Raw genomic sequence first — 26838 nt, forward strand, 5'->3', positions numbered from 1 at the left:
AGTGATCTATATATGGCTGTTAGGTTTAGTCGGTTAAATGTGTTATTCAGTCCCCCTACCTCTCTACTGATCTTCTGTCTAGATGTGTTATCCATTATTGAAAGCAAGGTATTGATCTCCAACTATGATTTTAGAACTATCTATTTCTTCCTTCAATTCTGTCAATGTCTGCTTCACATATTTGGGGGATGTTTGGTACATATATGTTTATAGTTGTTATATCTTCTTGATAGATTGAACTTGTTATCAACATATAGTGGCCTCCTTTTCCTCTTGTGATAGTTTTTGATTTAAAGTTTATTTTGTGTGATATTAACGTAGCCATCCCAGATCTATCTTCCTTCCTTCCTTCCTTCCTTCCTTCCTTCCTTCCTTCCTTCCTTCCTTCCTTTTTCTCTCTCTCTCTTTCTTTCTTTTTGTTACTATTTGCATGGGATATTTTATTCTGTGCTTTAACTTTCAACTAACTTGTGTCTCTTGAAATCAAGTGAGTTTTTTGCGGGCAGCATATACTTGGATTATGGATGTTTTTAAAGTCCATTCTGCCAATATTTATCTTTTTATTGGAGAGCTTAATCCACTTACTTTTTCAAAAATTACTGATGAGGAAGAACTTAATTCTGTCTGTTTCCTGGCTGTTTTCTGTATGTCTTATGCATTTTTTGCCCTTCATTTACTCCATTACTGACTTCTTCTGTGCTTAGCCGATTTTGTTGTAGTGAACTCTTGATTCCTTTTTCATTTCTTTTTGCATATAGTCTATTGATATTTTCTTTGTGGTTATCAAGAAGATTACATTCACCCTTCTAAAGTTCAACCAATATCATTTGAATTGAAACCAACTTCAATAGCACACAGAAACTCTGTTCCTCTACAGTTCCATTCCTCCTCCTTAAATTATTGTTGTCACAAATTACACCTCTATACTTTGTGAGCCCAATAACATGGATTTATGATTATTTTATGCATTTGTTTTTTCAATCATGTAAGAAATAAAAAGTAGAGTTACAAGCCAGTAGCACAATACTGGCTTTAGTATCTGCCCATATATTTATCTTTACTGGAGATTTCTATTTCTTTATACAGCTTCGAGTTGCTGGCTAGTGTCCTTTCATTTCAACCTGAAGGTTCAATTTAGCATTTGTCATAGGGCAGTGTTAGGAAGTTGTAAAACAAACGCCCTCAGCCTTTGTTCATCTGGGAATGTGTTAATTTCTCCCTAAGTTTTGAAACCAGTTTGGCCAAATATAGAATTCTTGGTGGACAATTTTTTTCTTTCAGCACTTTAAATATGTCTGGCCTCTTGCCTCCATGGTTTCAGATAGGAAATTAGCTATGAATCTTTTTGAGGATCCCTGCTTTGTAACAAATTTGTTTTTTCTTTCTCCTTTGGGAGTAAAGATTCTTTCTCTGTCTTTTGGCACCTGAGAGTCTGATTATACTGTTTCTTGTTGTGGCGTTCCTTGAGTTTCTCTTAGTCCTGAAATCAGGCAAAGATTTACAGCAACCAAACACATACTGAACCAGGGAAGAGGCAATTGGAAAATGGCAGGAAAGCTTTGTGGCATTTTTACTTGCCCTTGCCCCATCTACTGTTAGTGTAGTGATGGTCTTAAAGTGGTGGGGTCTTAACGCAGTGATAGTCTTAAAGTAGCAGCAGACCATTCGTAGTATGGGGCCCTCAATCCTGCTTCAGGAGGGAGCAGAAGAGCCCATACTCTCGGATTATTATGTGTATCTGTTCTAACCTGTCTGGGAGCTACCTGAAGGACTGACACAAGATGCTTATCTCTGTCTTAGCTAACCTGGAACACAGTCTGGAAAAGCAGCGGTCATTGCTCAAAAAAAGTGCAAGGTGAACTGACAAAGCACAGATGGCTGGGGCAGAAGACTGTGCATTGAAATACAATAGACCACATAAGATGCAGGAGCAAAAGTTGGGGGAGATTCTTTGGGAACTTAGAACATACAAAAAGTACACATGTGTCCAGAGAAATTAAGAAAGCCACATGCGTACTCAAGATAAGATGCATGTTCTGAAAACACCAGAGGAGTCTCTAAGCTTTTACCATGGGCTGAGCCCTGAACTCAGTGCAGGTCAGCTAAATGTTGAAGGAGTGATCCAGCAATCTGCACAATGGGGAGAGGTGTGTGGTTTTGAGTGTGCATGTGGATGTGCTTGTGTATATTTGTTTTTGTTTGTCTTAGGTGCAGGAATTCAAGGACATCTCTGTCAAAACATTAGCTAAACATGAACTAAAGGAACAGAGACTTCAGTGCCTACATACGATAAGGGGTACAGTCATTGCAAAACTAGTTTGGAAAGGTCCCTAAACAAACAGACTACTACAGCCTTCAACAATCAAAAGCTCAGAAAACCCTGGGAAAGTGGGAGAATCTGATTTCCATAGACACCACATTACAATATTTGAAAGCCAAATGTTCAACCAAAAAACTCACAAGGTATACGAAGACATGGAAAAGTATGGTCCATTTAAGAAAACAAATTAATTGATGAAACCGTCCCTAAGGAAGCCCAGACTTTTCTCCATTGCATATTCTTGCCTCCTTTGTCATAGATTCATTGACCATAAGTGCATGGGTTTCTTTCTGGGCTCTCTATTCTGTTCCAGTGATGGATGTTTTTGTGCCGGTACCATACTGTTTTGATTACTGTAGGTTTGTAGCACAGTCTGAAGCCAGGGAGCATGATTCCTCCAGTTGTGTTCTTCTTTCTCAAGACTGTTTTAGCTATTCAGGATCTTTTGTGTTTCCATACAAACTTTAAAATTATTTGTTCTAGGTCTGTGGAAAATGCCCTTGATATGTTGATACAGACTGCATTGAATGCGTAGATGTCCTTGGGTATGATGGTCATTTTAACAATATTAATTCTTCCAATCCGTGACCATGGTATATCTTTCCAGCTGGTTGTGTCATCTTTCATTTCTTTTATGAGTGTCATATAGTTTCCTGGGTACAGGTCTTTTACCTCCTTAGGCAGGTTTATTCTTATGTATTTTATTCTTTTTTATGCAATTGTAAATGGGATTGTTTCCTTAATTTCTCTTTCTGATAGTTCACTGTGAGTGTATGGAAATACAAAATTTATATATAGAAATCTGTTGTATCCTGCAAATTTACCAAGTTCATGTTTGAGCTCGAATAGTTTTTTGATGGTGTCGTTCAGATTTTCTATGTATCATGCCATCTGCAAACAGTGACAGTTCTACTTTTTCCTTTCCATTTTGGAGTCCTTTTATTTATTTTTTCCTGTCTGATTGCTGTGGCTAGGACTTGCAAAACTCTGTTCAATAAAAGTGGTGAGAGTGGGCATCCTTGTCTTGTTCCTGATCTTAGGGGAAATGCTTTCAGCTTTTCACCATTGAGTATGTTAGCTATGGGCTTGTCATATATGGCCTTTATTATGTTGAGGTATGTTCCCTCTGTGCCCACTTTCTGGAGAGTTTTTACCATGAATGGATATTGAATTTTTTCAAAAGCTTTTTCTGCATCTATTGAGATGATCGTATGGTTTTTAGTCTTCAGTTTGTTACTGTGCTGATAAGAGACCTAAGACAGCTACAGAGGCTAGGTGACCTTTCCTTCCCTGAATGGGTAGGTATCCTTGTTCTGCCTTCTAATTGAGTTAGTATCTGAGTAAAGAACTGCCAGGTGTCATTTAGTTCACAATACACTGCTGTGGCAATATAGAAATGAATTTGCCTAAGTCATTTGGCTTTTCTCAATTATAGTAAATGAATATACTGAATGAATACTTCAACTTAAGGAAATGTTCTTAAAAATATATTAATGTAGGCAACTTCAGTGGAGAACTGAAATCAAAACAAAACATTCAGGTAAAGGGTTGAAATAAAAGTACACTCAGTTGTATCCAGTTTCCTCTTGTAAATCTCTCTTTTTAATTTGAGTGGACAGTCACTTGAGAATATCTGACTTGGGGCTAAGGAAATCTAAGCCTTCTTGGCCACACTGTATTCTCTTATGTCATTTACTAAAGACACCAGTTGGGCTGCTGAAGAAAGCGTGGGAAAAATCAATCCCTCACATCCAAAGGGCGGCTCTTGAAAATATGTGTGTTGTTGTAGTTATTTTGCTCTTCTGGCCTCAGAAGTTCTAATCTTAACCTTAGCCCCTCATGGAGAGAGACTTTGTAAACCAATTCCCACATTACTCATTATGTGACTGTTGAAAAAGAGAAACCCAGCTCTTTTCCTGTGCTTTCAACCAGTTATCTTCTTCAAAAATCTGTTTGGATTGTTATACCTTAATCTTGCCTGGCAAGGGACTTATGGGAAGGTTCTTATTGTTTGAAAGTTTGGTGCCAGTATCTGCAAAGAAAGAAGAAAGATGTGTTTATGAAACATCCCAATAGTGAAGGTGTGTGAAAGCAACTTTTGAAAAAGTTAATCTGTCAGAGTTTAGCCGTATTATTACATTTTATTTTATTCATTGAAAATAAATAATTATCAATGAATCCTTTCCAGATTTTCTAGTTTCCCAAAGTTCCCTGTATTCACATTCTAAGAGGAAAAATGGTATTTTAAGTCACTGCTCTCCACCTTATATTATTTATAATCACTCCTCGTGGCCTCTTCCTTCCAAGAAACTTGATCCTGAGAAGTGTCCTTTGTTTGTCTTTGTGGAATAAGTGATGAGGATGCATCCTGGAGACCTGTGAGATGTTTAACTTGTGGCATAATGAAACTAGGAGAGTTCTGGGAAGATCTGGAAAGGTGGCTGGTAGAGTGTGGTCAGATGTGGTGGGAGAAGAGAGACATACAGAGAGAGGGAGAGGAAATTTTCAGAAGGAGAAAATGAAACAAATAATTAAATAAGTTTTGTTGTGTGGTGTGGGACGCAAGCCTTTCTCTCCCCCTTTCCTTCACAATGTCTTTGTTAAAGACTGTGTTTTTCATTAGTTTTACTAAGATAGGATTTGCTGTTTTGTTTGGATACTGAGAATGGACCCATGGAAACAGTTACATTTGGGTTATCTCTGACTGTCTTTAATGAAGAACATAAATATTGGCCACACTATCCATGCACATGCTATCACCATGCCTTTTTTGTTCTCTGTTCATATATCTAAGTCCTCTTCTTTCTTTAAGGTCAATCTCAAATCTCATCTGAAATGTACATTTATTGATAGACTCAACCCATAATGAACTGTCCCTTCTTTGTCCTCCTTAGGCTCTGATTATTTACAAAAACTCATTTTTGAACTTAGAAACTGTCCAATATGATATATTAGTTATTTCACCAGCATATGTTATATCCTCAACACAATTATACGCTTTTGTGGGGCTGGGATCATACATTCTGTAATTTTTCTCAGTACTTACACTTACTTTGATAAAAAGCGCATTCATTCATCTAAACATCATTTATTGGGTGTTAATTAAATATCTCAACTCAGTAAATATTGTTTGAATGAATGCATGCATGAATGAGGGAGTGTGCAATAGGTAGCCTAATGTACCGCCCAATGTGAGAAAACCAAAAACGTAAACACAAAAGCAAGCCAAAAAGTGGACCAGGACTTTCTGTAAAATATCCTGCTTTTTGTTGGATGATGCCATGAAAATCAAGGTGATCCTGAACGGTCTTAATAGCTGACCAAGAATAGTAAACAATTGAAATTCTCTCAGGCTTCTTCAACCCTATCACTGGACACATTTATACCTCTCAGGAGTGGTATTAAAAGAAGAGATTAATAAAGCTTTTATAGATGAGTTGATAAATCTCTAAATATTTAAGTCTTCATTGCCTGCTAGGTTTTCTCTATTTTGGGTTTCCAAAAGATTTCAATAAACCACAGGATAATTAAAAATTAGACATTATCTTTCTTACCTTGATGTTTTTTGATGGTAAACACCTTTTTATTGTCTCCATAGTGCTGCCTAGTTTCCACCAGTACAGTACTTAAGGGAATTTTGCTCTGGATGTTGAATATTACTTAAATAACTAAAGTAACTTCCTCAAAATTATTATTCTATTCTGGTTAGGATACTATCTGCTCTGGTTTGTTAAAATTTCCCTTTAGAGTGGTTTTAATTTTGTTTCTGATAGGGTCCTAGGATTTATTGCCACACCCATCCTGCATCTGTTTTTCTTTGAATTACTCTCCTTGCAGTTTCTGATTCATACAGGGCCTTACAGGTTAGTGACAACCTGGCCATCACAACGCTGGGAAGGAGAGGCCTACTTTTCAGAGGTGTTGATGTTTTCTGTACCTGAAGGTTTTCAAGAGATATCAATCTTCCTCACCACCGCCCTTGGCCCTCTTAATGGACTAAGCAGTTCCTCATGAAATTTCTGTAGGATATCTGTACCAACTTCTCAATATTGTTCCATCCTGAGTCTATAAATTCCTGGCCTCAAGGTAATGTTAGATTTCTAGCTCCAGCCCCTATTTACATAAGGCCTATACTAAGGAACGGAACCCACAGACATCAGTCCGCTCTTCTTTCTCTGGATTTAATTTCTCTGTTACTTTCTGAAACACGCAGGTGTTCCTTTCTTTCTTTTAATCTCAGCTATGTCCTTTTAACTTTTTCAAAATTGACCCAGAATTTACGTGTGTCTCCAGTAAGAGTACATTAAATTGAGCTTAGTCTGTTATTCTACTGGCATATTTGAGATCCAGATAATTTGCTACTTAACTGGATTCAATGACCTGTATATTTCAGGCATCTAACACTTACCATGTTCCAAATTTCCCTCCTTATAGTTAGTAATTTTCTTGGGAATCTGGATGAGATTAAATGGAATAAAGTTAGTGAGTGGCCCAGGAATGCCTGAAAGTTTGTTTGTCAGAGTGGCCAGGGAAAGTTAAGCAAGGAAGAAAAGCAAATGAAAAACAGAATCCCATTATTATGGCTGAGTTTACTCCCAGGATTCCATGCAGAGCTCTCTGTAGAGCTGGGTTGGGTTATAATTTATGCCAGAGCTCTACGTGGGGCTGACACCATCTCATGCCAAGCTCTCAGTTCTGGGCTCACGTCATCTCTGGTCCACTCTGTGGAGTGGAAACTTTGGAGGAATGGCCAATGTGTTCCACGGTGTAGGAAGAGGGAAATTATGAATGTGACTTTCTAAATTGTAGAGGAACTAACCACTGTAAATGTGCCTTGAACTATGTTGTTTAATTTGACCAGTCAGATCAATGACTTTCCCCTTGAATGAAATGCTGCTACGTATATGAGCAGAAAAACAAAACTGGTATAAGGAATAGATAGCTAGTGGGAAGCTTCCGCATAGCACAGGGAGATGCGCTCGCTCGGTGCTTTGTGACCACCTAGAGGGGTGGGATAGGGAGGGTGGGAGGGAGGGAGATGCAAGAGGGAGGAGATATGGGGACATATGTATAACTGATTTACTTTGTTATAAAGCAGAAACTAACACACCATTGTAAAGCAATTATACTCCAATAAAGATGTTACAAAAAAAACTGGTATAAGGAGATGGAGAGACTGGGAGTCTTATTTTCCCACCAATTAACTTTGCCTCTGACCATGACCTTCCCTTTGAGTCTCCTAGACCTTGGGGATGATCGCAGCCCCTTGGGTTGGGTGACGGCAACCCCATCTTCACTAGAACCTCTATAGTTAACTTTGATTTTTCCCACTCCGTCTATCCATCCCATGTATGCAGTCAGACATTTGATCATGGACTTTTCCTGACAAAATATGCTTGAATATAACCATTTCTTTTCACTCCCACTGCTACTGCTATTGTCACTGCCTTAACTAGGGCTTTATCTTTAAGTTCTTTATATAAATATATAAATATCTATATATAAATATAATATACAAATAAATAAAATATAATATTAATTCTGATGATTTTAAAGTCTTTTCTTGATAAAGACTTTTCCTGATAAAGACACACAATATCTTATGTAAATATTTTTGTATTATCTGTTCTTAGAATTTTAGCCATATGATTCTATCTCTTGGTTTGTCTAGAACTTTTTGATTGAATGCTGGCTATTTTATTTGGCTTTTTTTGTTTTTCTCAGTGGAAACGTTGTTTTGCTTCAAAATATTTTATTCTACCTGGAAGTAGCAAATCTTCAAATTACAATTTTTTAAATGCTTTCAAATATCAATACTATAGGTGTCACAAAATCTAGAAAAATGACATTTAAAAATTAACTACTGCCAGATGTGTCTCTATAAAACTTTTCCCCCACTCTTTTAGCTATATATTCTTTAACTGCCTCCTCATACGACAGTTTATGTATTTTCGAAATAAAATTTTAAGAAATAAACTTCGTAGTTTTTAGACATAGATTTCTTGTAGCATGGTTGATTAGAATTTGCTTCTAGTTATTAATAGTTTAGAAAAGTTTATTTCAGCTTCACAATTTATTATTGATAATGTCACATTCATTTTCATTGTTAACTTTGAGAAAACCTCTATGGATTACTTCCTCATAAGTATTTACTATTATAAATGCATTACTGATTTCAGTACTGCTATAGGTTTGTGCATTACAGGGATTCTGATAAAATACTCATTCATACCATTCCATTACACACATTGTTGATGGAGTATATTCATTCATTCATTCATTCATTCATTCATTCATTTATTTTTGGCTGTGTTGGGTCTTCGTTGCTGTGCGCAGGCTTTCTCTACTTGCAGGGACTGGGGGCTACTCTTTGTTGCGGTGCACAGGCTTCTCATTGCGGTGGCTTCTCTTGTTGCAGAGCACGGGTGCTAGGCACGGAGGCTTCAGTAGTTGTGGCTCGCAGGCTCAATAGTCGTGGCTCATGGGCTCTAGAGTGCAGGTTCCGTAGTTGTGGCACACCGGCTTAGTTGCTCCGTGACATGTGGGATCTTCCCGGACCAGGACTCGAACCCTTGTCCCCTGCATTGGCAGGCGGCTTCTTAACCACTGCGCCATCAGGGAAGCCCCTGGAGTATATTCTTGACAGAAGAAAATTTCCATTTTGACTAAGCATTGATGAGAACTGAATCTTTGACTTATCTTTCACATGCCTGATGATTGAAATAATTTTCCACAGATTAGCTTCTGGTTTTGTACTTTTCAGTTGTTTTTTTCTTCTTCAAACGCACATGCTTTGAGAGCTGTGAAGTGCAAGACATGGCTATATTGTAAGGTGGGTTTTGTCCTTATGCTTCTGTGTCTTGTGCTAGGTTAAGTCAGTAGAGTAGTCAGTATGAGTACTGGAAGTTATTCCTGTAATGCGATAGTATATAGTCAATTACATATGGCGGTGTCTGAAAATCACATAATAGCCTCACTTAAAACATCTCCTTAGGGCTTCCCTGGTGGCGCAGTGGTTGAGAGTCCACCTGCCGACGCAGGGGACACAGGTTCGTGTCCCGGTCCGGGAAGATCCCACATGCCGCGGAGCGGCTAGGCCCGTGAGCCATGGCCGCTGAGCCTGTGCGTCCAGAGCCTGTGCTCCACAACGGGAGAGGCCACAACAGTGAGAGGCCCGCGTACCACAGAAAAAAGAAAATCTCCTTAGCCAGATTTCAAAAAAGCCTGTGGCCATTCCAATATGATCCAACATAGCGGAATATGATAGAAGGAAAATTGGCAAAGAAAGAGACGCTGGTCTTACCTGATGGAAGTTAAAATATCCCACCTTTGACAATTTTGCAAAAACTTATAATTCCATGAACTAATTTCTAGGGTTCTTCATAGGACCTAAAAAGGAACCCATAGAGTTGTGGAAGAACAATAGAAGCTGCTGTGATGAGAAGCCCAGGCACCGCAACAAAGAGTAGCCCCCGCTTGCCACAACTAGAGAAAGTCTGCACGCAGCATTGAAGACCCAATGCAGCCAAAATAAAAATAAATAAATAAAGATAAATAAATTTAATTTTAAAAAAGTAATACTCAGGTTTGAGGCATGAGAAGTATGATGAGGAGAAATTAGCTAATCTTTTCAGAACTTTTAAAATATCAAACTCAGTCTCTAAGATTTTAGCATTATATACAACATTGGTTACTTATTAGTGGTTTGGGAAGGCCAATTTAAAATTTTCTGATCTTACTGTATTGAAATTCACGGCCCTAATGTTTTCCACATTGACTATATGAATGATGAAGTAAAGTCAATCATGTATTTCCTTTCCAACTGGACAGAAAACAAAACTTTAAAAAGTGTTTGGACTACTGACTTTTGATTTCTTCTAAGGCAAGTGTATAGGTAATTTTTATTCCCTGATTAGGAGAAAAATGGTGGAAGAGGGCAGGGTTAAGAATTAAGATGTCAAGAGCGTGAGAGGTAGATGGCCAACCAGAGTTCCTAAGGTTCGGTGCCTGTAACTGTCGCCGCCGCTTAAGCCTGCCAAAGCAGTGGTACGGCTGCTGCCCTCATATTTGCTACCTCTAGAAACATTCTTGCCAGTAGTGGCGGCAGCGGGACTCAATTACCCCCTTTTCTCACTCTCTCCAGAAGCTCCAGATGGCGTCTTCTGTGGGCAACGTGGCCGACAGCACAGAACCAACGAAACGTATGCTTTCCTTCCAAGGGTTAGCTGAGTTGGTACATCGAGAGTATCAGGCAGGAGATTTTGAGGCAGCTGAGAGACACTGCATGCAGCTGTGGAGACAAGAGCCAGACAATACTGGAGTACTTTTATTACTTTCATCTCTACACTTCCAGTGTCGAAGGCTGGACAGATCTGCCCACTTTAGTACTCTGGCAATTAAACAGAACCCTCTTCTGGCAGAAGCCTATTCGAATTTGGGGAATGTGTACAAGGAAAGAGGGCAGTTGCAGGAAGCAATTGAGCATTACCGGCATGCATTGCATCTCAAACCAGATTTCATCGATGGTTATATTAACCTGGCAGCCGCTTTGGTAGCAGCAGGCGACATGGAAGGGGCAGTACAAGCTTACGTCTCTGCTCTTCAGTGCAATCCTGATTTGTACTGTGTTCGCAGTGACCTGGGGAACCTGCTCAAAGCCCTGGGTCGCTTGGAAGGAGCCAAGGCATGTTATTTGAAAGCAATGGAGACGCAACCGAACTTTGCAGTAGCTTGGAGTAATCTTGGCTGTGTTTTCAATGCACAAGGGGAGATTTGGCTTGCAATTCATCACTTTGAAAAGGCTGTCACGCTTGACCCCAATTTTCTGGATGCTTATATCAATTTAGGAAATGTCTTGAAAGAGGCACGGATTTTTGACAGAGCTGTGGCAGCTTACCTTTGTGCCCTAAGCTTGAGCCCAAATCATGCAGTGGTACATGCCAACCTGGCTTGTGTATACTATGAGCAAGGCCTGATAGATCTGGCAATAGACACCTACAGGCGAGCTATTGAATTGCAACCACATTTCCCTGATGCTTACTGCAACCTAGCCAACGCTCTGGAAGAGAAGGGCAGTGTTGCCGAAGCAGAAGATTGTTATAATACAGCTCTGCGGCTGTGTCCCACCCATGCAGACTCTCTGAATAACCTAGCCAATATCAAAGGAGACCAGGGGAACATTGAAGAGGCAGTTCGCTTGTACTGTAAAGCATTAGAAGTCTTCCCAGAGTTTGCTGTTGCCCATTCAAATTTAGCAAGTGTATTGCAGCAGCAGGGAAAACTGCAGGAAGCTCTGATGCATTATAAGGAGGCTGTTCGAATCAGTCCTACCTTTGCTGATGCCTACTGTAACATGGGAAACACTCTAAAGGAGATGCAGGATGTTCAGGGAGCCTTGCAGTGTTATACTCGTGCCATTCAGATTAACCCTGCACTTGCGGATGCCCACAGCAATCTGGCTTCCATTCACAAGTATTCAGGGAATATTCCAGAAGCAATTGCTTCTTATCGCACTGCTCTGAAGCTTGAACCTGATTTTCCTGACGCTTATTGTGATTTGGCTCATTGCCTGCAGATTGTCTGTGATTGGACAGACTATGATGAGCGAATGAAGAAGTTGGTCAGCATTGTGGCTGACCAGCTGGAGAAGAATAGGTTGCCTTCTGTGCAGCCTCATCATAGTATGCTCTATCCTCTTTCTCATGGCTTCAGGAAGGCTATTGCTGAGAGCCACGGGAACCTCTGCTTGGATGAGATCGGTGTCCTTCATAAACCACCGTACGAACATCCAAAAGACTTGAAGCTCAGTGATGGTCGACTGCGTGTAGGATACGTGAGTTCTGACTTTGGGAATCATCCTACTTCTCATCTTATGCAGTCTATTCCAGGCATGCACAATCCTGATAAATTTGAGGTATTCTGTTATGCCCTGAGCCCAGATGATGGCACAAACTTCCGAGCGAAGGTGATGGCAGAAGCCCATCATTTCATTGATCTTTCTCAGATTCCATGCAATGGGAAAGCAGCTGATCGCATCCATCAAGATGGTATACATATCCTTGTAAATATGAATGGTTATACCAGGGGTGCTCGAAATGAACTCTTTGCTCTCAGGCCAGCTCCTATTCAGGCAATGTGGCTGGGCTACCCTGGGACCAGTGGCGTGTTTTTCATGGATTATATCATCACTGATCAGGAAACTTCACCTGCTGAAGTTGCTGAGCAGTATTCTGAGAAACTGGCTTATATGCCCCATACTTTCTTTATTGGCGATCATGCTAATATGTTCCCTCACCTGAAGAAGAAGGCAGTCATCGATTTTCAGTCCAATGGGCACATTTATGACAATCGGATTGTGCTGAACGGCATCGACCTCAAAGCATTTCTTGATAGTCTCCCAGATGTGCAGATTGTCAAGATGAAATGTCCTGATGGAGGAGACAACGCAGACAGCAGTAATACGGCTCTTAATATGCCTGTCATTCCTATGAATACTATTGCAGAGGCAGTTATTGAAATGATTAACAGAGGACAAATTCAGATAACAATTAATGGATTCAGTCTTAGCAATGGACTGGCAACTACCCAGATCAACATTAAGGCTGCCACTGGAGAGGAGGTTCCCCGTACCATTATTGTAACCACACGTTCTCAGTACGGGTTACCGGAAGATGCCATTGTGTACTGTAACTTCAATCAGTTATATAAAATTGACCCATCTACTTTGCAGATGTGGGCAAATATTCTGAAGCGTGTTCCCAATAGTGTACTGTGGCTGTTGCGTTTTCCAGCAGTAGGAGAACCTAATATTCAACAGTATGCACAAAATATGGGCCTTCCCCAGAACCGTATCATTTTTTCACCTGTTGCTCCTAAAGAGGAACATGTTCGGAGAGGCCAGCTGGCTGATGTCTGCTTGGACACTCCACTCTGTAATGGACACACCACAGGGATGGATGTCCTTTGGTCAGGGACACCCGTGGTGACTATGCCAGGAGAGACTCTTGCTTCCCGAGTTGCAGCTTCCCAGCTCACTTGTTTAGGCTGTCTTGAGCTTATTGCTCAAAATAGACAAGAATATGAAGACATAGCTGTGAAACTGGGAACTGATCTAGAATACCTGAAGAAAATTCGTGGCAAAGTCTGGAAGCAGAGAACATCTAGCCCTCTGTTCAACACCAAGCAATACACAATGGACCTAGAGCGGCTCTATCTACAGATGTGGGAGCATTACGCAGCTGGCAACAAACCTGATCACATGATTAAGCCTGTTGAAGTCACTGAGTCGGCCTAAATAATGACTGTGTGCACAGGAGAATTACCCTGTACCTGAGCCTCAACCTTCTGGGGGAAAGGGAACTACTTTTTCCTTATCTGTACAATACCATGCTGCAGATGGGTGACAGACAATGATAAGAAATAGCACAGCCAGACTTGCTTCCTGCATGATCATGATCATGATAGGGAGAGACACAAGAGATGGGAAACTGCTGTTCCACAAGGAGTCTCCATAGAATTTTGCAGCAGCCAGGTGTCTGGAAGGTCTGGAAGGTAAGTCTGGAAGGTCTGATCTCCCTTGGTCTTCCATGGGATGGATGGTTAGTGTGGAAGGGAGATAGAGATTGCCCAGCCGTTTTGTGATTATCATGGATTGATTGAGTCTTCTGAATTAATATTTTTCTTTATATTTTGGGTATTGGAGCTTTTAAAAATGTTTGGTTTCAGGTATTTTTATTCATGTGAAGTGTGTATGATTCTCTTGAGATAAGCTTTTAAGCTAAAATATTCCTTGTTTTAGTTTCTGAACTCTACAGATAAATGGGGACTTTGCTGGTGTAGTCTTTTTATAGGTTTTGTAAACCACTTGAGCTTATATCAGTCATTTTAGTGTCTGACATAATGTTCGGAACTATCAGTGCTTTGTTGGTTTATAGATGATGGCTTAAATTCTTTTCCTGGTCCGTTTCCTTCTTCCCTTCCCCCCACTTTAAAAATTCTCCTGTAACTTGGCTAACAAAAAAACAAGTCTGATTCAAAACCTCCCAGAGTGTTTCTCTTAACCGCATCATCTGGTGCCAAATGAAGATTCTTAGGAGTGATTATTAATTCTGAAGGGCACAGTTGTGGTACTGTCACTGATGATAATAATAATGGATTTTTGGCCTAGAGTGTTGACCTATTTCACCAGTGTTTTACCGTTGACTGCCCCTCTATGCTGCTTCCAAAAGTGATAGTGTGTGTTAAGATTTTTACTTTCATTTCTAATGTTTGTTTGTTTGTTTTAGTGAGTCCTGTTCTTCCTTTTTCTTTCAGCAGAAATGAAATCCCAGGTAAGTATAAGTATTCAAATATTTGATCAGTAAGTCACAGTTATCTCCAGTACATTAAATAACTTTCATCAAAAAACATGTTATAGGTAAAAAGCTCTGAAGGACCAGCTATGTATATGATAATTATGTTTCAGACCTTCTAGGGTATTATATATAATAACTTGTCTTCTGGACGTGGTCTTGAAGTCTTTATGGATTCAGTCTCAGTAGTAGCGAACTGCACTGCTACTTGGTTTGGAGTACAAATTAGACTTTAGCCCTCCTGGAGGTTGAGTTTTTGGTATTGAAAACCATAGGAATGAAATTATTGTATTTCAACAAAGGATCGAGGGCTTGAGGCTTAAACAAGGCAACATACGTGTGGGAAGCAGTCAGCCTTGAGGGCAGGTAAGGACATGCCAGGCATGCGGCCGCTGCTCGAAGGGACTGTCCCTACTTGTTCCCCTCCTTGTTCCATTCCATGGGAGATAAATCACCAGGGCCCAGAGATCAGAAAGAATGTAAAATGAGACAAGCAAGCTGTCTCCCCCCTGCACATGCAGGTTATTTTTGATGCTTCTGGGTTTATGGGTTTCCTCCCAGGGAAGTTTATCTTGAGCCGAGACAGTCTGTAGATAATGTAAACCACCATCTGGCAACCTTCCGATTTCTAGTCTAGATAATCTGCAACTGTAGCATAATACAATTTGCCTTGCAACCATCAGTTGTCTTGATCCTTCTGATCCCACCCGTCGGTGCTACTTCAGTTCCTTACCCCTTCCCTTCTGACCCTGGGCGGTGAGATCCTCTTTCTCCGGCTGGTCCGCGGCAAGTGGCACTCGAACAGGGACCTGAAGCGTGAAGGCAATTAAAAGAAAAAGAAAGTGCAGGTAAGAGAACGCTTATGCAAAATATGTGTGGCCACCAGTAAAAGTGAAACGAATAGCGGCATAAGGCAATAGTCAGAAGTAAAATAAGATGGGGCAAAAGGGCTCAAAGATGTATGAATTATTTGCTCAGGTTTTACTTTTGATGCTTAAAGCTCGGGGTAATAAAGTTTCTGAACTTTATTGTTGACTGAATTTTTACAGCATATCCATGGTGCATCTCCCTGGTTTCCTGATGGTGGCTCTGGTGACATAGAAATCTGGCAGAAAGTTGGAGAAGATTTAAAAAATTATTACGAGTCTCGAGGGCCTACTCATACTCCTGTTGTTACATATAGTTTGTGGAGTCTGATAAAAATATGTTTAGATTCTTCTCATGATAGTGTTGATTTGAATGTAAAGTCAGAAAAACATAAGCCTCTGACAGAAGGAGAGACTGTATTAACTACTGTGTCGCCACTTCCTAAACCGAAAGAGCTAATTAATTTCAATAGTTTAGATGAAGAGGAACATTTTGACTTAACAGATGAGGCTTGTAAACATAAAAGAGAGAACTATCCTGAGGATGGTTTTCTAATGGCTGTGATAGATAAGTCAGTGAAAAAGCTGCAGGTTAATAAGGACTGTCTTCCTCAAAAATCTACATCTGTAAAAATGCTGAGTCCCTTGCAGCGCGCTGTACAAGGAGCAATAAAACGAGGAGAAGATCCTATTTTCTGTTGTCCCGTCATAGAAAGACCTGGTCCTAATAATCCTCAACAAGCTACTAGGGAGCATCAGGCTCTCCCTTTGAAAGTTTTGAAAGATTGAAAATCTGCCTGTGCTCAATATGGGCCCACTGCTCCTTTTACTACTGCTATGGTTGACAGGAGAAGCTCTTCCCCCCGCTGATTGGAAGTCTATTGCACGAGCTTGTTTAAATGGTGGAGATTATTTAATATGGAAGTTTGATTTTTATGAACGGGCTGCTGAACAAGCAGAAAAGAATGCTGCCCATAATATTCCAGTTGATTATCATATGCTGATTGGGGAAGGACAATATCTTTCTTTACAAGATCAATTAACTTATCCCTTTGTTGCTTATCCTCAAATAAATCATTTGGCATTACAAGCCTGGAGGAAATGTCCTTCTACACACAAAACTGAAGATCTTTCAAAACTTAGACAGGGACCTGATGAACCATACGCTGATTTTGTAGATAGGTTGTCACAGGCGGTGGGGAGACTCATTGTGGACAGACTCACTGGTACAATTGTAGTTAAGCAACTTGCTTTTGAAAATGCTAATAATGAGTGTCAGGCTGCGATTCGACCTTGGAGAAAACGGGGAACATTGGAGGATTATATTCGCCTTTGTGCAGACATTGGGCCTACTTATATACAGGGTGCTGCTGTGGCTGCAGCATTAACTGACGTGGGGTTTAAAAACAATCAAAAGAAAACAAAGACTTGTTTTAAATGCGGAAAGGGCAGGTCCTTTTGCTAGAGAATGTAGATCTTTTAATTCTAACCCTAGTCCTTCCTTCCCTACTCAGAAACCTCCAGATGGTCAGAAAATCCCTGGTTTATGCCCTACATGCAATAGGGGAAAACATTGGGCACAAGATTGTTGCTCAGTGGCCCACAAGGATGGGCCACCACTGTCGGGGAACTCCTCCCGGGGCCTTCCCCGGCCCCAACAAATAATAAGGGCAATGTCTGTGTATCCTCCTCAAATTATCAATCAGACATTAACCAAAAACAAAAACATACAATATCCTCGCTCTCCAGAGCAACACCAGGAAGCGCAGGACTGGAGCTCAGTACCTCCGCCCGATATGTATTAACTCCTGAAATGGGTCCTCAGGCCCTCTCTACGGGCATCTGTGGACCTTTACCCAAGGGTTTGATGGGACTATTATTGGGAAGAAGTAGCGTCGCCATGAAAGGTTTAACTGTTATGCCAGGAGTCATAGATTCTGACTACGAAGGAGAAATAAAAGTCATGGCACAAACTATTAAAAATATAATAACTATTTCTCCTGGTGATAAAATTGCACAATTGCTACTTTTGCCCTTTGTACCTCATGGACAAATTTTACAACATCAAAAGAGAGAAACAAAGGCTTTTGGATCGTCTAATGCTGCCTACTGGATTCAGAAGATAGGGAAAGAACGTCCAGAAATGAAATGAACCATTAATGGAAAGGTTTTTTCAGGTTTGTTAGACACTGGAGCTGATGTCTCTGTTATGACGCAGGTACACTGGCCTAAACGTTGGCCCATTAGTCCTACTATTACAGAACTTCACGGAATAGGACAAAGTTCTTCTCCTATGCAAAGTAGTCAGTTTTTTTTTATGGCAAGATAGTGAGGGCCATTCAGGATATTTCCAGCCTCATGTTTTGCCTGGGCTGCCTTTAAACCTCTGGGGCCGAGATATATTAAAAGAAATGGGAGTATTACTTTATAGTCCAAACTCTCAAGTCTCTAATATGATGTTGTATCAAGGATTTCTTCCCACAAAAGGGCTGGGAACAAATCAACAAGGAACTGTCAGTCCTATTGATGTGAAAATAAAAAATGATAGACAAGGTTTGGGTTTTTCTTAGGCGCCTTGGATTCTCCACTCACTGCTGATCCAATTACTTGGCTGACTGATGACCCTGTATGGGTGGACCAATGGCCCCTCACAAAGGAGAAATGAGAAGCTGCAGAACAATTAGTACTGGAACAATTAGGGCATTTAGAAATTTCCAGTAGTCCTTGGAATACTCCTATTTTTATTATCAAGAAAAAATCTGGAAAATGTAGGTTATTACAGGATCTAAGAGCTGTTAATAAAACTATGCTAATAATGGGAGCTCTTCAACCAGGCCTACCCTCTCCAACAGCCATACCACACAATTATCATCTTTTAGTTATAGATTTAAAAGATTGTTTTTTCACTATTCCTTTGTTTCCTGAAGATAGAAAACATTTTGCTTTTAGCTTGCCTTCCTTAAATTTTAAGGAACCCATGAGGAGATTTCAATGGAAAGTATTGCCTCAGGGCATGGCAAATAGTCCTACATTATGCCAAAAATATGTGGCTCAGGCCTTGACTCCTGTGAGAAAAAGGTTTCCATCGTTATATCTCATACATTATATGGATGATATGCTTTTAGCCACTGATAATATTTCTTTATTAGAGACTGCTTTTCCATTTTTACAACAGTCCTTACAATCATTTGGCTTGGTCACTGCCTCAAAAAAATTCAAAGACAATCTCCATTTTTATATTTGGGAAAATATATTGATAACACTACTATTAGGCCTCAAAAACTGCAAATTCGAGTTGATAATTTAAAAACATGAAATGCTTTTCAAAAATTACTTGGAGATATTAATTGGCTAAGGCCTTCCTTAAAACTTACTACTGCTCAATTACAGCCTTTGTTTGATATTCTTAAAGGTGACTCAGATCCTTCTTCTTCACGCTCTATGACTCCAGAAGGATTTCAAGCTTTACAAATAGTCAGTAGATCTATCAGTTCTACACAATTAACTAGAATTCATACTCACCTTCCAATTTTCTTAATAATTTGTCCAACTCCTCACGTGACTACTGCCGTCTTATGGCAAACTGTTGGAATTATTGAATAGATTCATATGAAAACTACACCCTCTAAAGTTATTAACCCTTATTATGAACTTATTAGTAATTTAATAATGCAAGGTAGAACTAGATGCTTACAACCTATAAGTATAGAACCTTCTCAAATTATTATCCCTTATTCAGTTAGTCAACAAAATTGGCTTTTTCAACATAGTAATGAATGGGGTCTTGCTCTTGCAGGATTTTCAGGTACCTTGGAACGCCATTACCCTGCTGATAAATTGATCCAATTCAGCAAACTTAACTCATATCTTTCCTTCTATAATTAGGCAACAGCCTGTTCCTCATGTACCTTTGGTTTTTACGGACGGTTCTTCTTCAGGAGTGGCTACTGTAATCATTGACCACAGAACAAACCTCGTTAAAGAAACTTCCTTGACTTCAGCTCAACGTGTTGAACTGTATGCTGTCATTATGTCTTTTAAACATTTGCCTTCTATATCTTTTAATTTGTTTTCTGATAGTAAATATCTTATTAGCTTGTGATTTCTTCTGGAGACTGCGAGCATAGGACATACTAATGACCCTGAATTATCATCCTCTTTTTGTTTGCTTCAACAGCTTATTCGTTCCCATGATGGTCCTGTTGCAGGTCTGTATATCCGTGCTCATTCTAACTTGCCTGGTCCATTGACTAAACTTAATGCGACTGCAGATGTTTTAACTCGATCTAAACGTGATCTTTATCCTGTACATTTTCCTCCCAAGAATAGAGTTGAAGTTACTCCTCCTCCTCAATCTCTTTTCCCTAAAGCAGGACAGGTCCCAATTTACCGTACTCCTCCTTTCCGTTCATCATGCTGTCAAGAATGGCTAATGTACTGCATTCATTATCTTCATACTCTTGATACTCATGGTCCATGTCCTGGACACCCTCATATTACGGTAAGTTATGATCAAACTGCTTCACAAGCAGCACAGCCGTTGCACGCTTTACACCGTCAGTCGGCGGCTACATTGCACGCACAATTTTCCCTTACTGGTGAAGCCGCCCCACAAATTGTTAAGCAATGCCCACAATGCTTACCTCACCTTCCTGTTCCACATTATGTTGTTAATCCTCGTGGATTATTACCTAGACATTTATGGCAAATGGATGTTACTCGTATTCCGTCTTTTGGGAAATTACAGTTTGTTCATGTCACTATCGATACTTATTCTGGTTTCCTCTGTGCTACAGCACAGACCGGAGAAGCTACTAAACACGTTATCACTCATTTATTACACTGTTTTGCTTTCATGAACCTTCCCAAAATTATTAAAACAGATAATGGGCCCGCTGCTTTTGCAACATTTTGTAATTCATTACAAAATTACCCATATTACAGGCATTCCATATAACCCTCAAGGACAACGTATTATAGAACGTGCAAATAGATCTTTAAAGCTAACTATTGAAAAAATAAAAAGGGGGGAATTGTATAGAACAACGCCACATAACCTTATAAATCATGCTCTGTTTATTTTAAATGTTCTCACTGTTGACAAATTTGGCTGCTCTGCAGGGGGAAGGTTGGTGGCTGAGCCAAGATTGGCCTCTCAATCTCCGGAGGTCCTCTGGAAAGATCCGTTAACCAGCACTTGGCGTGGTCCTGATCCTGTGTTGATTTGGGGACGTGGTCACGTGTGTATCCTTCCCAGATCAGTGCCTGGACCTTGCTGGCTTCCTGAGCGCTTAGTCAAGCAAATAGATGGCTCGCCACAGCTCACCTAGTTCAGAAGATGAAGAAGCTCTGCACCTCTCCTGAAAATTTGACAGTGTTGATTCAGAAAAAGAAGAAGAAGAGGAGAGCACTTGCCAGGACGACTCAAAGGAGTGATGTTCCAACTTGGGGACAAATTAAACAACTGGTTTCATGAGCTCAAGAGTCAGTGAAACAACAGAATAATCCTGTTACACCTGTAACTTTATTTTTGGTTATGTTGGCAACCATTTCATGTGTTCCCTTTGTTAATGCAGCAACTTACTGGGCCTATGTACCTTATCCTCCACTATTACAACCCATATCTTGGTCTGAAGCAGAGTTTCCTGTATTTTACAATGATAAGTGTTTATGGGCCTCTTATTGGGAATATAAAACAAATCAATATGTCTGTAAATTATACTAACTGGTTTAGTACCCATCCTGTCTGTCTTAGCCCATTGAATCTGGAAACTGGATGTGTAAAGGCTATTAGTTATGAGCATACAGATGTTTATGAGGGAACGGATCAATCAATTAGTTTGTCAGGCTCTCCAGGCATCCTTCGTTTTACAGGAACCAACATTACTCTTACATGCCCGGCTACCAGCCGACGAGAGGATCTTAAGGATACCATCATTTGGTATAAAATGGGCAACCTATTAATATTAGAGGTCGAATCTCATACGCCTCACCACTTAGGGATTCCGCTATTACTATAGCCAAGGTTACAGGTGAAGATTCAGGAAATTATTTCTGTATGAAGCGTTTACTTGGAGGACAAGGGATACTTATAGCTGGACGTAAGGTTACTATGCTTAACAGAAAATCAAAAAATCAATTGCCTCCCCTTACGACCGTTAACTTTCCTGGATCCAATTTTGAACATTGCAATGCATCTTGGAATAATAACCAAATATGGTGTACTATAGATTATACCAAGGTGTCAATTCTTATCTCTTCTTTTCCCATCATAGATAGGTTTATCACATTTCAAAAGAACTGGGATATATGGAAACTAGCTCTAACTTATTCCAATACACCTGTTATAACTTGTGTTGCTTCTCCATATACACGTTTGTGTGGTTCTATTAACATTGGTAATTCTTCCAAAGGAGGATATAATATTAGCTGTGTTAATTGTATTTTTAGCAGTTGTATGTTCCCTTCTGCAGGAACGCAATCTGTGCTTATACTAAAGCAACCCATGTATGTTATGGTGCCTGTACATCTGAGAGAACCTTGGTATGAAGATACTGGAGTACAGGCATGGGTGGAAGTCTCTAAAGCCTTGCAGAGGAGACGCTTTCTTGGGTGGCTAATAGTAAGTTTACTTGCGTCGGCTGCTCTGTCTGCTACTGTGGCTACTGCCGGTCTTGCTCTTTCACAGAGTATTAATCATGCTCACTTTGCTAATCAGTTATCTCAACATACCAGTCTTGCTTTATCTTTACAAAGTCACATATATTTACGGATTAATAACAAGTTAGATGAATTTAAAAACGCAATTTTGGGGATTGGAGATCAGATGGCAGCATTAAAATTGAGGATGCGTTTAGCTTGTCATGCAAAGTATACATGGATGTGTGTTACTCCTTAAAAGTACAGTGACTGTATTTGGGAATGGGAAAAAGTAAAAATGCATCTGCTGAGTGTTTGGTCAGATAATAATATTAGTCTTGATCTTAAGAAATTAAATGCTGAAATTCAGGATATACAAAATACACATCTTGATGATGTTTCGCCAGAAGATGTAATTCAAACTTTACTGGATCATTTAAAGTGGTTAAACCCTCAGTCTTGGATTACTGGAAGGTTGTCAGGATTTATTACCCTGGCCATAATTTGCCTATTATTGATAATAATCTCATGTCTGTTTCGTATCCTCATGCAACAGTACACTACTCTCGGCACTAAACTTCATGGAATTATTTTGCAGCAAAAGTTAAAAAATAAAAAAGACCTGTGGGAAGCAGTCAGCCTTGAGAGCAGGCTACAGACATGCCAGGCATGCCCCCGCTGCTCGAAGGGGCTGTCCCTACTTGTTCCCCTCCTTGTTCCATTCCATGGGAGATAAATCACCAGGGCCCAGAGATCAGAAAGAATGTAAAATGAGACAAGCAAAGCTGTCTCCCCCCTGCACATGCAGGTTATTTTTGATGCTTCTGGGTTTATGGGTTTCCTCCCAGGGAAGTTAACCTTGAGCCGAGACAGTCTGTAGGTAATGTAAACCACCATCTGGCAACCTTCCTTTTTCTAGTCTAGATAATCTGCAACTGTAGCGCAATAAAATTTGCCTTGCAACCATCAGTTGTCTTGGTCCTTCTGACCCCATTCGTCGGTGCTACTTCAGTTCCTTACCCCTTCCCTTCTGACCCTGGGCGGTGAAATCCTCTTTCTCCGGCTGGTCCGCGGCACACATGAATATATGTCTTTGTCTTGCTGTACTGCACCTGTGCTGTCTAGTAACAGATATTTTGTCTGCTAGTAGTGTTCTAGATTATGTCTTTCCAAAGCGCTGAGGCAGTGCACCTATTCTGTAGTTGCAGCTGATGCCTGAATGTAGCCTAGCTGACAAATTATTGATTAATAAGAACTTGAATTTCTCAAAGATTTGTACTGTTAACCAAAATCTGAGCAAGGAGTCTCAAATGTAATTCTTAGCCAGAATTACATGTTAATGAACCATTTAACAGTGTGAATCAAGGAACATCAGTGTAAGGATTTCTTTTAATTTATTTTTTACCTGCTTGAAATATCAGTTAAAGTTTGCCAGCTTGGTTGCAGATGAACGGACGTTGGAAGTTCACCAAACTACTTAATGTGGGATAGGATAATAGACTTCCAGCGCCCTCAAGGCTGTGACCTTGCAGCCATTTTACATAGCACATCCTCCTCCTATAGGGATGAACCTTTCCCTGGCCCGAAAAGTAGCAGCTCTGTTGAAGCTTTGCTTATTGTAACAGGATTTTGTTTCCAGGTTACATGTCTGTGGAAGACTTAATTCTGAATAGAGATATAGATATTACTGGAAACGAATTGTTTTTTCTATTATACTCTGATTTATCAAAAAAGTAAAACATTTAAACTGTGCTACAGAAATTCAGAAGTTGTCTTGCAATCTTTAAACAATAAATGAATGAGTTGCCCTTAAAAAAAAAAAAAAGGATTAAGCAGTTAAGCTGTTGGTCCCACATCAGACAAATTTTCCTATACCTTCTGTCAATATTGTTAACAGAGACTGTTATTTTATTAATCCTTATGATCCCGTGATTCTTTCTTTCATGTTTCAGGGCACAGCAGGTGAGAGAGTGGATTTGTTAAGCTGGGTGGGTTTATCCTTCTTTTATGCGTTCATTCAATTTTATGTTCATTTACTTATTGTACACACATGGCAATAGAAGCTGCTAAAGCAATCATTGCTATTCTGCAAAACAACAAGGCACAGAAGCAGATGTCTTATTTCTGAGATTTCTCCCCCCAGGATTATTATGATTAAAGATCCTTTCCCCCCACTCCCTGGAGAGGACAAGGGGCTGCTCGCTGGAGGTTTTTTAATGACTTGGGGAAAGGCTCAAATATCCCCCCGTTATGGTAATCCACCCCAGGGGCAAACCTCACAAGAATATTATGAATTTATTTTATTGTTCTATCCTTGCAAAGGTAATACTCAGCTCATTAGAATATGAAAACTATACTGTCAAATTTCAGAATTACATGGATGAAGAAAATCACCAGTGGCATCATATCACGTGTGTTATAGTTGTATTTACTATATTGACTCTATTAACTATGTTGTGTTAACAATATATTGTATAACTATATATTGAAAAGGCAAAATGCTGTAACTTATTTCAGAAAAAATAATTATGTTGGCAAACCCCAAATTGTACACTGTAGACAGGTCCTAGGAAAAGAAGATTTAATTCATAGTGGACAAGAGGTTAGCTTCTGTTTTCAGCCATGTGCTATTTCAAGAATTAAACGTCATGAATAATACAGGATATAAGAGGAATAGTCTAAAGACGGAAAAGCACATTTTGATTAGGAAAGAGAATTTAAGGCTTAAGTCTTTTTTTTTTAAGGAAAACTGCCTTATTACTATGAGATAAGAAAATTGTTTCCTTCTTTTCTTCCTTGCTTTCTTCTTTTTCTTTTTTTTAACCTTTTTAATTTTGGATATTTGACCTCTAAGCTGAGATGACTGAAAATGCCTCCTCTGGGCATCAACATTTTTGAAAGACTTTTTCCCCCTCCCTAAGGGCTATTTGTCTCTTGGAGGCATTGCCTACATTACTCACCAAGAGGCAAGCATTTGTCCTTGCACTAAATGCTGACATCTCCTGATAAGAGGGAAGCTGCAAAGTAGAAGAATTGAAGGTCAATATGTTGATAGTGGTCTCAAGAGCATTGACGTACATTTGTGTATTGGGGAAGGGGAGAGAAGCTTGAGAGTGGGCCAGTGGGGAGGGGTAAATATTTTGTGATGCTGTCTACCTATGGGCTTATAAAGTTTACAGCTGCATTAGGAGGACAAGCATTACCATTAGCATGAAAAGTAGGGCAGACCTCAGTTGCAAAAGCTTCTAGCCATACACATAGGGCAATACGTAAATGATACACCTTATTGCATTCACCCATTCACCCTCCCCTGTTCATGCTAATTGGAAATTTCAGTCCATTTCAGAGAAGTAACACAACTATCGATCATTTCCCCTGGCACGAATCTTCCTAGAGCTCACGCACTAGCCCATGTGTCTTAGATTTAATATCTGATCACTAGCTGGATTGAAGCCAAGAGGTGGTTCCCAAAGTTGCTGCACATTAGAATCACCTGGGGAACTCTGAGACCTCCCTGTGCCCAGGCTCCTCCCTAGACCTACTGAATCAAAATCTCTGGGGCTGGGACCCAGACACCAATGTTTTTCTTAAAAGCTCTTTAGGTAATTCAAATGAGCAGCAAAGCTTGAGAAGCAGCCCAATAACGGGAACAAACTTATTTCACACAGATAAAGTGGGGCAATTCATGTGTTAAAAGAACATGAATATATGTCCATGCCTCTCTCACGCTTTGTCACAGTTTACCCTTCCCCCTCCCCATATCCTCAAGTCCGTTCTCTAGTAAGTCTGTGTCTTTATTCCTGTTTTATCCCTAGGTTCTTCATGACATTTTTTTTTCTTAAATCCATATATATGTGTTAGCATACGGTATTTGTCTCTCTCTTTCTGACTTACTTCTACACTGTTGGTGGGGATGTAAATTGGTGCAACCACTATGGAAAACACTATGACAGTTCCTCAAAAAGCTAAAAATAGAGCTACCATATGATCCAGCAATCTTACTCCTGGGCAAATATCTGGACAAAACTATAATTCGAAAACATACATGCACCCCTATGTTCACAGCAGCACTATTTATAATAGCCAAGACATGCAAACAACCTAAATGTCCACTCACAGATGAATGGATAAAGAAGATGTGATATATATAAAATGGAATACTACTCAGCTATAAAAAAGAATGAAATAATGCCATTTGCAGCAACATGGCTGGACCTAGAGACTATTATACTAAATGAAGTAAGTGAGAAGGAGAAAGACAAATACCATAAGGTACCACTTATATGTGGAATCTAGAATATGATACAAATGAACTTATCCATGAAACAGAAACAGACTCACAGACATAGCACACAAACTTGTGGTTCCCGAGGGGAAGGGGGAGGTGGGGGAGTGATGGATTGGGAGTTTGGGATTAGCAGAGGTAACCTATTATATATATGGTGGATAAACAACAAGGTCCTACTGTATAGTACAGGGAACTATAGTCAATGTCCTGTAATTAACCATAATGGAAAAGAATATGAAAAATTATATATATGTATAACTGAATCACTTTGTTGTACAGCATAAACTAACACAACATTGTATATCAACTATACTTCAGTAAAATAAATTTTTTAAAAAAGAAAAAAAACATGAATATATATATATATACTTATAG

At 39.7% G+C, this 26838-nt stretch overlaps 2 protein-coding genes across 2 annotated transcripts in view; one reads left to right on the forward strand and one right to left on the reverse strand.

Moving 5' to 3' along the window:
- LOC307185050 (uncharacterized protein) overlaps positions 1-26838 on the reverse strand; it is a 266990-nt gene that overhangs the window by 81309 nt on the left and 158843 nt on the right. The window lies entirely within an intron of this gene.
- LOC307185048 (UDP-N-acetylglucosamine--peptide N-acetylglucosaminyltransferase 110 kDa subunit-like) lies at positions 9788-26787 on the forward strand. Its single transcript, XM_079918831.1, has 2 exons — positions 9788-20037; positions 20658-26787. The coding sequence occupies exon 1, from the start codon at positions 10473-10475 to the stop codon at positions 13611-13613; it is 3141 nt and encodes a 1046-aa protein (XP_079774957.1). The 5' UTR covers positions 9788-10472; the 3' UTR covers positions 13614-20037; positions 20658-26787.

This window comes from Stenella coeruleoalba (assembly GCF_951394435.1).
Source record: "Stenella coeruleoalba genome assembly, chromosome: 3".
Lineage (NCBI taxonomy): Eukaryota > Metazoa > Chordata > Mammalia > Artiodactyla > Delphinidae > Stenella > Stenella coeruleoalba.

Bases quoted from the DNA above. Each gene is read 5' to 3' on its own strand.
- LOC307185048 (XM_079918831.1), top strand. From the start codon at position 10,473: ATGGCGTCTTCTGTGGGCAACGTGGCCGACAGCACAGAACCAACGAAA.